The 14,893-nt window shown below is 41.4% G+C and overlaps 1 protein-coding gene and 1 non-coding gene across 2 annotated transcripts in view; both read left to right on the forward strand.

The window, feature by feature from the left end:
• Window positions 1–14,893, forward strand: part of CEP290 (centrosomal protein 290) — an 862,077-nt gene that overhangs the window by 601,120 nt on the left and 246,064 nt on the right. Inside the window, 1 exon segment of the mRNA XM_053716925.1 lies at window positions 12,739–12,894. Coding sequence (XP_053572900.1) covers window positions 12,739–12,894 — 156 coding nt within the window.
• LOC128665334 (U5 spliceosomal RNA) lies at window positions 8,319–8,430 on the forward strand. The gene has a single exon (XR_008403093.1). It is a non-coding gene; the product is annotated as a U5 spliceosomal RNA (small nuclear RNA).

Raw genomic sequence — 14,893 nt, forward strand, 5'->3', positions numbered from 1 at the left:
CTAAAAGAGGCTGCTTCCGGGTGGTAAATCGCCATAGAACAAGCCACTGAGCTGTTGTTCGTTCCTGGTAAAGCGCTTCTCTCTTTGTATGTATATATATATAAGAAATTGGTATAGGGAATTAGAAATTCACAAGGTATTTAGCACCTGAAAGTTAAAAATAGGTCTTTTTATTTTTATACTTCAATTAATTTTGAAATCTTTATAAATAGCGAAATTATAGCCTAACACATCAGGATAAATAAATAAAATTAATATTAATAAAATTAATATCAACAACACAAAGATTTCGTACTTAGCTTTATTTTACTAAATTTATATAAAGATTGAGAATTACAGAACCCCAGATTGCTAAAGGCGCCCCCTTCATTACCCATTGTCAGGGTTTCCTCTCATATTACCTGTCAGTAATCACTATCCCTTTAATTCTCTGCTCACCTTATCCTCTCCACCCTATTTAAGGTTGCCTCCCACTTCACAAAGTGCTTAGTATTGAAGTTATACCTCTCATACACTACAAGCCAACTCCTGCTCTGTACTGAGTTTCCTAACAGACGGATTCACGCAACCAGATCAATCTACCAAAGTGAAGACTGTTCACATTTCCTACGATTCAGCATTTGGTAAAACTATATTATGTTATTTATCCACAGCGCCCTTTAACACTTTGTCATTTTCTTTTGCTCCGGATTACACTGTTTCGGCAGTCAGCTGGGATACAATTACGCTCATGCAAGCCACGAGGCTGTGACGTCACACGCCAACTTCAGCACAGTCGGACTACACAGCGCTCTATAACGATACATTGTATCACTCAGCTCTCTCAAACGAATAGTTTCTCCGGTAAGCCTAATCTTCATAATTAATTCTGCTGTGGTATGCTGCAACAATATTTCAGTCCTATTCAGTTCTTAAGCTAATTGGACAATATTCAACATTGATAAATTCCTATAATACTTTATTTTTATTTTCTCCAATCACACCTCATTTAATTAATTGTTGCACTAACTATTGAATATTTTTTATAGTTGTTGTGCATCATATTCTATTTTTGTTTTTACCTATTTTACTTTATCTGACCTCTGGGGTGTAAACCGATTTCCCTGCTGCATTCCCTCAGTGCATTCCTCTGCACATGAGGCAGCTATAGGGTAATACTATTTACACCACCATTATAGAAATCACAGCTTGGTGTTACAATTGAAGATACATCCTGTCATTGTATTTTTCAGTAACTTTCTGCTACACTAATATACATCTATTTTGTCTCGGCAATTGAGGTCTAACCATTGATACTAAAAAAAATTATTTCCTTTTCTTCAGATTTGCATACGGGTGTGACAGAATACTAAGCCCTAAAGTAATATGGACCCAGCTGAGACCAACCCACACATAATTGCCCTTCAACAAAGGGTTGATTTATTAACTGATGGTCTCAATTCCCTTAAAACAGAGAATGAGACTATAAAAGCTTATATTAGGGATTTGGTTGACAAAAGAATTTCTGGCTCTGAGCCGCAAGTTAGTCCCCCAGAAAAATTCCATGGGGATAGATCCCAGTATAGAGAATTCAAAAACGCATGCTTGCTTATGTTTGCATTAAAACCTCATACCTATCCTACTGATAGGGTGAGGGTTCTTACTACGATATCATACTTAAGGGGTGAACCCCGTACTTGGGCGAATACATTCTTTGAGAACAATGAAGAAATCTTAAACTCATTAGAGAATTTTTTCACTGCTATGGGTCAGCTGTATGAGGACCCATACAAACAGCTTACTGCAGAAACAGCCATGAGAGGATTAAGACAGAAAAAGAGGGTTGTAGAAGACTACATCACCGAATTCAAGAAATGGGCAAAAGATTCACAGTGGAACAACTTATCATTGCGGAACCAGTTTAGATTGGGTTTGTCTGACCCTATTAAAGATGAACTTTCACGAATAGATCTACCTTCTACACTAGAAGATTTGATGACCCTGTCCATCACCATAGATAGACGCCTCCGGGAAAGGCAGCAAGAGAGGTCTTCACATGATTTCTCTTACAAAAAACAAGTTACTACCTCACATACTACTTCCTCTACTAAAATCTTGGCTGAACCTATGGATATAGGATTCGTAAAAGGTCCTCTTTCTCCCCAAGAGAAACTCAGACGACGCAACTTAAATCTCTGCCTATATTGTGCTTCTGACGATCACACAGTAAAAGATTGTCCATCCCTTCTCAGACAGAACAAGGGTAAGATTTCATACCAGCCATTTTGTTGTACTACCCAGGTACAAACTCATTCTTATTTAACACTGTCTCTTCTCTTACAGTGGGATCAACAGCGGGCCAGCGCATCCGCGATAGTTGATTCTGGAGCCACTGCTTCATACATAGATAAGGAGTATGTCACTGTAAATAAAATACCGCTAACCCAGAAAAAGTCTCCTGTTTTTCTTAGGGGAATAGATGGTAGAGAAATCACCACTGGTCCTGTGGTTTATGAAACTGTACCCCTCCTGGTGAGTACCACTGACCACCATAGAGAATTTATTACTTTTGATGTAATATGTTCACCTGTTTCCCCTGTGGTTCTGGGTATTCAATGGCTTAAAACTCACAATCCAACTATAAACTGGTTTAACAACTCACTGACTTTCTCTTCTCCTTACTGTATTAACAACTGTTTTCCGGTCACTATCCTACAGACAACCGAAGTGTCACCTGAAAACCTTGTACCTGATGTGTACAAAGAGTACATTGATGTTTTTAGTAAGACAGAAAGTGAAAACCTACCCCCTCATCGTAAATACGATTGTCCCATTGATATCATCCCAGGATCTGAAATACCTTGTGGGCATATATTCCCTCTGTCGAACCCTGAACTTCTGCATTTAAAAACTTACATCCATGAAAATCTAAAAAAAGGCTTCATTCGCCCCTCTACTTCTCCCGCAGGAGCGGGGATATTTTTTGTGAAAAATAAAGACGGTTCACTAAGACCCATAATCGACTATAGAAAATTAAATCAGATTACCATAAAAAATAGGTACCCTTTACCGTTGATTCCGGAGCTCATAGAGAGACTTGAAGGGGCCAAATACTTCACTAAATTAGACCTAAGGGGGGCTTACAACCTAATCCGAATAAGATCTGGGGATGAATGGTTGACGGCGTTTCGAACTCGTTATGGATTGTTCGAATACGTCGTCATGCCATTTGGGTTATGTAATGCCCCTGCTACTTTTCAGCATCTTATCAACGACGTATTCAGAGATATCCTGGATGTTTACATCGTCATCTACCTGGATGATATACTGGTATACTCCAAGTCCTTATCTGAACATATTACTCATGTTAAACAAGTTCTCTCCAGACTTAGAAGTAACCATCTATACGCAAAGGCTGAAAAATGTATATTCAATTCGCAGTCTATCTCATTCCTAGGTTACGAAATTTCCCCAGCAGGCATTCGTATGGAGGACAACAAAATCAATACAATTCTACAGTGGCCTATCCCTAAAACAAAAAAACAAGTACAAAGTTTTATGGGATTTGCCAACTTTTATCGAAAGTTTATAAAAAATTTATCCAAGCTCACAGTTCCACTTACTTCATTAACAAAATCTAATAGTACTTTCAAATGGTCCTCTGATGCTCAAAAAGCATTTGACTTCCTCAAGGAAAAATTTACCACTGCTCCCATCCTCCGCTTCCCTGACCCAAAGTATCAATTTGTCCTGGAAGTCGATGCATCCAACTATGCAGTAGGCGCAATCTTGTCTCAGAGGGAAGATTTGAAAAAACCCCTACACCCTGTCGCCTACTACTCACGAACCCTGAATTTGGCTGAACAAAACTATCCCATCGGGGATAAAGAGTTACTTGCTATAAAGCTATCTTTGGAACATTGGCGACACCTGTTGGAAGGGACTGCTATTCCTATTCTAATTTATACCGACCATAGGAATTTACAGTACCTAAAGTCTACTAGGACCTTATCTGCTAGACAAGTCCGCTGGAATCTATTCCTATCAAGGTTTAATTACCTAATTACTTTTCGCCCATCTGGAAAAAATCAGAAGGCGGATGCCCTCTCTCGTATGCCAGTGGACAAACCTTTACCATCCCTTCAACAATCTCTTATCCCACCTCAAAATTTTCTCTGTTTCACCACAAACTCCATGCCTATCCTAAAAACTGAACAAAGAAAGGATAAAACAAAGGCGAAGCTTGATCTTATTATCAAACCCGATGGCTGTTACTACTTCAACTCTAAATTATACATCCCACCTACTCTCAGATCTACTCTCCTCCATTCTGTACATGACTCTGTACTCGCTGGGCATCCTGGCATTACTAAGACTTTAGAATTAGTTAACAGAAACTATTGGTGGCCTCATATGACCACTGACATAAAAAACCATGTTCAAACTTGTGGTACATGTATAGTTTCAAAAAAGGAAAAACAGCCCCCCTATGGTTTGCTACTTTCTCTACCTACACCAAACAGGCCATGGTCTGACATTGCACTTGATTTTATTGTTGACCTGCCTCTTTCCTCAAAAAATACCACCATTCTTGTTGTTGTGGATTTGTTCACAAAAATGTGTCATTTTATTCCATATAACAAACTACCTACTGCTATGGAGACTATCCGTTTACTTATTTCCAATGTGATCAAATACCATGGTATACCCTCTACTATCCTTTCCGATCGAGGCACACAATTCTCCAGCAAGTTATGGTCGCAATTCTGTAAAATATTCAACATTGACAGAAAACTTACTACTGCGTATCATCCACAAACAAATGGACAGACGGAAAGATGTAATCAGTGGCTTGAGCAATTCTTGAGAGCATTCTGTTCTACACAACAAGATCATTGGTCTGAACTTTTACCTTATGCCGAATTCTGTTATAATAATACGTTACATGCCACTACCAATCAAACCCCGTTCTTTGCAAACTATGGTTTTCACCCTTCTTTTCAGTTGTTACCTACCTCACAGTCTCTCTCTCCCAGCATTTCAGAATTATCTGACTCCATCTCCTCTAATTTCAAATCTATCGAATCCTCCATAAAACGGGCCAAAGACATACAAAAACATTACTATGACAAACACAGAAGAACTCCTCCAGTCTACCAAATAGGCGATTTAGTATGGCTTTCTACAAAAAACTTGAGATTGAATACTCCATCTAGAAAACTCTCCCCTCTTTTCGTTGGACCATATCCAGTTGAGAAAGTGATCAATCCAAATGCTGTTCGACTCAAGTTACCTGATACAATAAAGATTCACCCAACATTTCACGTCTCCCTACTAAAACCGTATAGGGAGGTTAGACGTAACTCAAATCAACGGTCTACTCCTACCATTACCATTGATCCAAATGTCGAGTATGAAATAAGATCTATTCTCGACTCCCGCCTGTACAGAGGAGCTCTACAATACCTCATCAGCTGGAAGGGCTACTCCAAGGAGGAAGACTCTTGGGAACCTGCTAGCAACATTTCAGCACCTCGTCTGGTTTCCAGTTTTCATCAAAGAAACCCTGATCGCCCAGGACCATGAGCCCCTGGAGTTGCTCATTAGATGGGGGATTCTGTCAGGGTTTCCTCTCATATTACCTGTCAGTAATCACTATCCCTTTAATTCTCTGCTCACCTTATCCTCTCCACCCTATTTAAGGTTGCCTCCCACTTCACAAAGTGCTTAGTATTGAAGTTATACCTCTCATACACTACAAGCCAACTCCTGCTCTGTACTGAGTTTCCTAACAGACGGATTCACGCAACCAGATCAATCTACCAAAGTGAAGACTGTTCACATTTCCTACGATTCAGCATTTGGTAAAACTATATTATGTTATTTATCCACAGCGCCCTTTAACACTTTGTCATTTTCTTTTGCTCCGGATTACACTGTTTCGGCAGTCAGCTGGGATACAATTACGCTCATGCAAGCCACGAGGCTGTGACGTCACACGCCAACTTCAGCACAGTCGGACTACACAGCGCTCTATAACGATACATTGTATCACTCAGCTCTCTCAAACGAATAGTTTCTCCGGTAAGCCTAATCTTCATAATTAATTCTGCTGTGGTATGCTGCAACAATATTTCAGTCCTATTCAGTTCTTAAGCTAATTGGACAATATTCAACATTGATAAATTCCTATAATACTTTATTTTTATTTTCTCCAATCACACCTCATTTAATTAATTGTTGCACTAACTATTGAATATTTTTTATAGTTGTTGTGCATCATATTCTATTTTTGTTTTTACCTATTTTACTTTATCTGACCTCTGGGGTGTAAACCGATTTCCCTGCTGCATTCCCTCAGTGCATTCCTCTGCACATGAGGCAGCTATAGGGTAATACTATTTACACCACCATTATAGAAATCACAGCTTGGTGTTACAATTGAAGATACATCCTGTCATTGTATTTTTCAGTAACTTTCTGCTACACTAATATACATCTATTTTGTCTCGGCAATTGAGGTCTAACCATTGATACTAAAAAAAATTATTTCCTTTTCTTCAGATTTGCATACGGGTGTGACACCCATCTTTAGATTTTTAAGTAATCCTGTCAGCCTCTCAGTGAGAGCCGGGATGAATGTTAGAGTCAGGAGATGCAGGGAGAAACCATCCCGACTCATGTTAACAGCTCCTTAGTAATCCGCGTTGATGAGTTTTGCTGCCTGCTTTATTCTCTCAAGTCCATATCAGAAGCAAGGCTACTATCTGTCACACTTGAAGGGCTTTGTTTCTGTTCCACGGCGTTGATTCCAGTAAGATTGTTTAATTTTACTTTGATGGTGTGAAAATGTAATGTAAACGAAAAAGTCAGGGTCTCAGTGGGACTCCTTTATCTTTATAAGGAATCAAGGGTTAATATCTCCTGAGGGGGGGGGGGACTTTAATCATGTTTGTTATGTGATTCTGTTTGCTAATGTGTAGTGTTACTTGGGCTCGTGACTAGATCGGAACATAACAGCCTTTTCTTGTCAGGCTACGCAGCCCTTGTAGGCCTTGGCACGCTTTTCTATGGCCTGCATGGTGCACCTTGTGACAAGGCGTGATCACGCTTCTGTGCTCCATTTCCGTAATCCTAACGGCGTGGCGACGGAGAGAGTCTGTTTCGCTAGCTGTCTGGGTCTCAGGAGGTGGTGAGTGCCCCAGCCATTGGGGGTGTAAGGTGCCATTTTTTATTTTTCTGTTCATAATTTCTATATACCAAGTTATGGAGGATTCAGATTTTTTGGAGACAGATGTCTCTGATTCAGATTCTACCCATCAGTTATGTTTCGAATGCCTCTCTAGAGTGCTCTCTTCTCCCGTTACAGGGAACTTAGAGTCCGCCAAGCCATCCGCCCCTGGGGATCCCATATCCCGTGCGGCGTGTCCTCTAGAACCTTCTTTGGCTACGCAAGCAGGTGTCCCTAATGCCGTCACCCCTTCTCCGGAAGGCGACTTGTTTCCTCCAGAGGTTACGACACAGTTCCGCATGGCCATATCTATGGCCCTGGCGCATTTACATCTTCCAGAGGAGGTGTTGCTGAGATACTGTCCGTGTTATGCTAACCATGGCTCGTCAGGCGTGGGATCGCCTGGGTAAGATTAGCCATCTTAGGAAGCGGTCTCCTCCGAAGCTTCAGGGGCCCATCCCTCGGGGTCGTCAGTTGCCCCGGGGGAGGTAAGTCTTGCTTTTCGTTATAGACTGGCACGCCTTCATGTCCTGCTACGGCATGTTTTGGCAGTTCTGGATGTGCACGGCAAGCTGGGTTAGACGTGTGGGGATAAGGTTAATCTCCTGGTCGTCTTCAATTTCACTTTCTTTTTTGGATATCTTATTCCAGTTCTGAGCTGTGGAAGAATGGGGTCTCTGATTGTCTGGTCCTGTTGGTGTACCCATTCTTCTTGGGCGTTCACCTGCGGGTGATGCTCTTCTTTTATTTGATCCGGTTCGATGTATTTTATTTATTTTTTAAGAAGCTCATGTCTGTTATGATTTCTCTGTTGGGAAATATTTCTTCTCTGGAATTTGATTCTAGCGATTTTGTCTTCTTTTGGGCACTTCCGCGGAAGTCACATGTTAAAGTGTTAGTACATTGTTAGGTCTTTAAATCCTTTTATCGAGTCCTCGTGGGGTATCAAATTTTCTGTGGCCTGGTTCAGTTTGGAGTACCCTATGTAGCAGGCTGGTTCTGATAGGGCGCTATTTCTGCTCCTTACGGTCTGTTTCATCCATCTGGTGCCGGTGTAACCGGCTGACCTGGCTGGGTGGTGAGTTGCTCTCTTGGATGAGGAGTTTATTATTTTTGGTGTCTCTTCAGATCGAATAATCTTTGCTTTTTGCTAAGAGTTTTTGTGAAGTGAACCTTCCATGAGCTTCATAAATTTTTTGAGGCTCTGCCCTTGCAGAGCTAAAACATGGTAGAGGAAGCCTTCGTTCCCAAACATCAGGCTGGTTCTCGTTCTGCCTTTGGGTGGGGCATCAGGGGATTGTACTCAGTCCTCATTGTCCTGTTCCTCGTGGGCGGGGGTTCAGAGCAGATCCTACTAGGGATCAATCTGGGCGATTTCCCTCGTCTCCTCTTGCAGTCTTGTCCTTCGGGTTGAGGTTGATGGGCCTTTTTGTCCCCTCCCTTGGGATTGGCTTCGGGTAATCTGTTTCTGGAAGTTAAAGCCTTTTGGTTTTTCTACTTCCGGGATCTTGTCTGCTCCCATATTTTTGGGAGATGTACAGATTAGTTTGTCTCCCCTCTTTCCTGTGTCGTCCCTGCTTAGGCGTTTGTGGATTTTCTCCCCCCAGTGGCTAGGATACATGCTCCTTCTTCAATCCTTGAGCTGTAGGGGTGTTGGGGAAGTGGATCCTGAGGATCTTGGAGACTTTTGTTAGCTTCTCTACCCAGTTTCTAAGTGAGATGTGGCGTAGTGGTTAGCTCCACCGTACCTGAAGCAGGAAGTTGTGAGCTTGATCCGAGGTAAAGCTCCTATTTTATCTTCCGTCTCATGATTCTGGTGACAGCTAGCATTCCTAAGCAGAGTTTTCTGTTTTCTCATACGTTGCTTAGTCTTTGGACTTAGTGGAAATTGCCCCTAGAGCCTTAAAGGGACAAAATATTTATTTCATGATTTAGATAGAGCATACAATTTTAAACAACATTCCAATTTACTTCTATTATCTAATTTGCTTCAGTCTTTAGATATGCTGTGTTTAAGAAATAGCAATGAACATGGGTGAGCCAATCACACGAGGTACCTATGTGCAGCCACCAATCAGCAGCTACTGAGCCTATTTAGATATGCTTGTCAGCAAATGTTATCAAGAAAATGAAGCAAATTATTTATTAGAAGTAAATTAGAAATTTGTTTAAATTTACATGCTTTTTCTAAATCATGAAAGAAAAAATGTGGGTTTCATGTCCCTTTAAGGCCTTCCAGAGTTATGTTGGGAGTTGTATCCCGCTGTGGGTGTCCTAAGCTCTCTGTGTATGGGACATTTAGTGAAAGTTCAGTGTCCAAGGTGTCTTGGATATGACTGTGATTGCATCGCCTCTGGTGCAAAGTCTTCTCCGGATGGGGTAACCTAGTTTTACCTCAAGGGTTATTAAATATTTAAGTCAACTCCGAGTTTCCGGGTGCCCCGGTTTGTTTGTCCTGTCTTTGACTGGAATTTTGGGAGTCTTTATCCAGATCCCTTAGGACTGATTCGGGACGGCCCAGTTTTCCGGTTCCTGGACGTCTTCTGTTCATACGGGCGTATTTTTCTCTCTTGCAGGGAGATTTAGACTTACTGGGCTGGCCTTAGTGGCTGGATGGTTTTTCTTTCAGTAATGTCCTTTTGAGCTTGTCTGCAGCTTTACGCTTCAGCCCCTCTGTAGTAAGCCTGATGGTTAGCTTAGCTGTCTAATGAGCGGAAGGTTTGCAGTTTGAGATCAACTGCATCCATTTGCACCTTGATTGTGTGCTAACAAGCTGTTAAGTTGTGGCTTCACTTTCCCTCCCTTTGGGGGTGAATTTGATATCCCTTAGTATCCACCTGGTGCTTGGAGGTATTCTTTATTCCTCTGTTTAGTGGGGTTGTTCCCCCTGCCTTGCGTCAGTGTGTAGGTATGGATTTCTTGTGACATGCCTTTACTGTAGTATAGTGGAGGGGTTTTTTTTGTGAAGGCCCTTCATCTTCTGGAAGGGGGCTGTGTCTGGGTTCTGGAACCCGAGCTCTTTGGAGGGCCCTTTTTCCTTCCTGCAGGTCCTGAACAGCCAGCTGAAGTAGCCTGAGGGTTAGCTTAGCTGCTTAGCAAGCGGAAGGTTTGCAGTTTGAAACCAGCTGCAGCTACTTGTACCTTGAATGTGTGCTCGCAAGCTGTTTATGATTCGGGGTACTTTTAATCCCTAAGTCTTTCGGACATTATCAGTCACTTTGATGCTGGGTCCATTGCCGGAGCGAGAGTCAGCGATCTGTGAATCTTATCCGCGTATCACAGTTATTGTGAACCTTCTTTAGGGAGAGGTGGTTCCATCCTCGGCAGGTCGTTTTTTCTATCGGGTTCTGGGTTTGGTTCCTTCCTTTCCTCTGTTTTGGAAGGTCCTGTACTGCACTGTTTCTGAGTTCTTCTGAAGAAGAAGGTCCTGTGCGGTTGCATAGCTAGGGTGGCGACCTGTGGTCGCTAAGTCCTTCTTTGTAGCAGGACGCCTATGGCTTGGAGGAGCATATTCAGATATCTGATGCTGTTTTTCAGTGGCTCCCGGGGACGGTTTGTCTTTAAGTTGCTTTATTCTGGGTGCGAGTGAGCGCTCTGTGTAGGGGAGTGATTTTTCTTTCCTCCTTTTAAGTTCTCAGGACATTTCTTTGTCCTTTGAGGTGGAGGGGGCTTTACAAGTCCTCTCTTTGCTTTGCTGGGTCGGCAGGATCTTTTCATAGGTCCCCTGATCCTCCTGGTTCACTCTCTTGGAGTTCCTTTTCTTGGTCCTAGTCCCTTTGGGTTCTGAGGGTCCTTTCGGACTCATTTAACTGAGTCTCTTTTCTTCCCCGCTGGGGGAATGTGGATATTTCCCCTTTCTTTTGATCAGGGGTGAGTTTATTTTTTCAGGTTGAGGACTTCATCTCCTCAGAGGCTTTTGGCTCGGTCGAGTCTAATAACTTGAGCGGTCTCTAGCAAGGGCCTTGCTGGTTTTAACTGTTGGGCAGTTATCTTGGCCTTTTTCCTTTTTGTCCTTTGGCTTCTTGTGAAGCAGTTTTTTCTGTCGGGAGTTTTGGGTTTTAGGCTGTGATGCCCTCAGAAGGGGCCGCCTTTTGTACCCGCCCGTTTTGCATTCAGTGTCCTCTATAGCTTGGGTATTGTTTTCCCAAACGTAATGAATGCAGCTGTGGACTCTTCCCGTTTAAGAAGAAAAACTTAAATATGCTTACCTGATAATTTTCTTCTCTTCTGACGGGAAGAGTCCACAGCTCCCCGCCCGCATTGTTCATAAGGGGAGGCTGTATTTTTTCTTTCTTCTGGCACCTTTTTCACCCTGATATTTCTCCTACTGTTCCTTGTTCCCTCGGCAGAATGACTGGGGGATGAGGGAAGTGGGGGAGGTATTTAAACATTTGGCTGGGGTGTATTTGCCTCCTCCTGGTGGCCAGGTTTTGAATTCTCAAAAGTAATGAATGTAGCTGTGGACTCCTCCCGTCAAAAGAAAAAAAAAATATTAGGTAAGCATAATTTAAGTTTCTCAAGGCATATTACTGTTCATTCCACTAGGGTAGTAGCTACCTCTTGAGCTTTTTGTCATGAAGCTTATATAGACTAAATTTGCAAGGCAGCTACTTGGTCTTCTCTTCACACTTTTACCAAATGTTACCATTTTATGTGTATGCCTCTTCTGAGGAGGCCTTTGGCAGGAAAGTACAGCAGACTTCAGTGCCTGATTGGTAATATTCCTGCCTTTAACTGTACTGTCCTCATTATGGACTAAACTGCTTGGGTATAAGATCCCACATATGATGTTCTTGTGGACTCTCACCATTTTATGAAAGAAAACATTTATACTTACCTGATGATAAATTAATTTCTTTCATGATGGTGAGAGTCTATAAGCCCCGCCCTTCTTTGTATACAGTTGATGGTGGAACTTGCTTTGCACTTCATTTGTCCTGCTTGGCTTCCCTGCTTTCTAGTTTCCTTCCTTCTACTTGGCCATATGTATGACTGAAGGATTATTGGAGAGTAGGAGAGTTCAAAGCTCTGGTGTGTAGGTCTGTTTTGCCTCCTCCTAGTGGACAGAGAGTATAATCCCAAAAGTGATAATCTCACCATCATAAAAGAAATTTAATTTACCATGGAAGCATAAATTTAGTTTTTCTTCCATTTTCTTTGTTGGTTTTATGGCTGCTGCGCCTACAATCATTCTGTTTGATTATTCTGCAGTTGAGCTTTCTGGCTCAAGAAATATATACATATTACGTGTCCCACCCATATCGAAAAAACTAATATCTTTCGATATCTTATGTTGGGAATACATTTTATAACCTGCTTTGTGGATGAGCCAATACAGTTTCATTTTTGTGTAACACGCGCTCATACACCATAATGATGTGGGTATATCTAAGTAAATCGTTGTATTCTTCCTGAAAATGACTTGGTAGTCTCAAGTAATAGGCCAGTTTAACACTTCTGCATAATTAATGACTTCAGAATCACAATGCTGTTGAGTAAAACCATTTCTACCCTCACTTTCATTTTAGATCTGATCAAGAAAAACTGCTATTACAAAAGAAACTGAAATCTCGTGGTGTTACTGCTGATCAAGTGATAGGAGTAAGAACTGTGGAATCTGAAAGAGAAATAGAGCACTTTAAAAAAAAGAATCAAGAATTAGAAAGTCAGATTTCTCATATGAGGTAAACTTTTTATTATTAGTTTTTTTATTATTATTTTTGTTTTATTTTACAACAACTGTATGTTACAGCTTTTTTGAGCAAAATTTACTCTTAACTCACCCACCTTCTCCCAAAAGCATACAAGTGAGGCACCTATCAACAATTTCCCCATAAACGTATTAATTATGCATAGAGGAAAAAAATGCAAACCACTATTTATTATGCTTGCCTTTCCTGTAATGTAAATCAGTAAATTGTAGTTTCTTTCGTAAAATGATGATGGTCCACTGTCCTCCAAAACATATGGGATATATTTCCCACCAGGAGTAGGTCAAGAACCGATATCAGATCTTAAAATCCCTCCCATCTATCTCTTAGTTTTGTTCTTGGTCTCGTAGGAAACGGTTGAGAATAGAGGTTGTTCCAGCTTCTTGCTTATGGATTACAAATTGGGAACTCACACCTATGTGAGACCCAGAGTCCCTGGGGAGTATCATTTGCAAAGAAAACCGAAGAGACTCCTCTCAGCAGCTGAATGTTACAGGGACACAGGAATACCCTGTTATGTGCACAGCATTTCCCGAACAGGATTTCAGCCATAACTACCTTCAGGCGTCGCAGGGACTCGTCCCTAGCCTCCTCCTGAGACACTCTGGTATTTTCTACTACAATCCTCTGCGGTACTCGATACCTGCACTGGATGTGCTCAATACTGGATACTTCTGCAGCTGCATTGACATTGACATGCCTGGTAAGCCAGTGGAGGGGTGCTGCGTAAGGTAAGTGACTTTACACACATATAGCCCAGAGGCTATTTGTAGATACTCGGACACAGGTATAGCCAGGGGACTTAACCTGCTCTCCTCACACCACAATTTTTTCTCCCTATCAGGTCCCTAACGGTTCTATCATGATTGAGAACATTATCAGGGAAGCCTCTGAAACTTGCTACAAATAAAGGGAACACTAACCAGCAGCCATAAAAACAGATACATGCAGATATAAAATATATATCACTTTAATATATACACACACAAATCATCTGAAAAGAAAAATCAAAAGTTTGAACCACCGGTGGTGTAAAAACTCAGTTAAAATGCCTAAGGGCCATTATACCCATAAAAAAGTCCTGAAAAATATTCCAGTATTTAGCCAGTTAATAGATGTTTTCTTCGATCCACAGAGTATTGCAGGGAAAGAGAACACAATGTGGTATTACAGGTGTTGAACCACTATGTGTACACAACAAATCTCTGCACATTTGATGGTGTAGAACCTCGGTGTGTGAACAACAACTTCAGCGTTTTCTGGTAAATGACTCACCCGGAATCCGAAATCAAATGATACAGATTTCTCTTGTTAGGTGTATCCAGTCCACGGATCATCCATTACTTGTGGGATATTCTCCTTCCCAACAGGAAGTTGCAAGAGGATCACCCACAGCAGAGCTGCTATATAGCTCCTCCCCTAACTGCCATATCCAGTCATTCTCTTGCAAGCTCTCAACATAGCTGGAGGTAGTAAGAGGAAAGTGGTAAAATATAGTTAGTTTTTTCTTCAATCAAAAGTTTATTGTTTTTAAATGGTACCGGAGTTGTACTATTTTATCTCAGGCAGCATTTAGAAGAAGAATCTGCCTGCGTTTTTCTATGATCTTAGCAGAAGTAACTAAGATCCACTGCTGTTCTCACATATGTCTGAGGAGTGAGGTAACTTCAGAGGGAGAATGGCGTGCAGGGTATCCTGCAATAAGGTATGTGCAGTTAAGTTTTTCTAGGGATGGAATTTGCTAGAAAATGCTGCTGATACCGGATTAATGTAAGTTAAAGCCTAAATACAGTGATTTAATAGCGACTAGTATCAGGCTTGCTATCAGAGGTATATACTCTGATTAATGTGCAATATAAAACGTTTGCTGGCATGTTTAATCGTTTTTATATATGCTTTGGTGATAAAACTTATTGGGGCCTAGTTTTTAACACATGGCTGGTTTTATTTTTGCCTAGAAACAGTTTCCTGA

The sequence above is a fragment of the Bombina bombina genome, chromosome 6 (genome assembly GCF_027579735.1).
Source record: "Bombina bombina isolate aBomBom1 chromosome 6, aBomBom1.pri, whole genome shotgun sequence".
Lineage (NCBI taxonomy): Eukaryota > Metazoa > Chordata > Amphibia > Anura > Bombinatoridae > Bombina > Bombina bombina.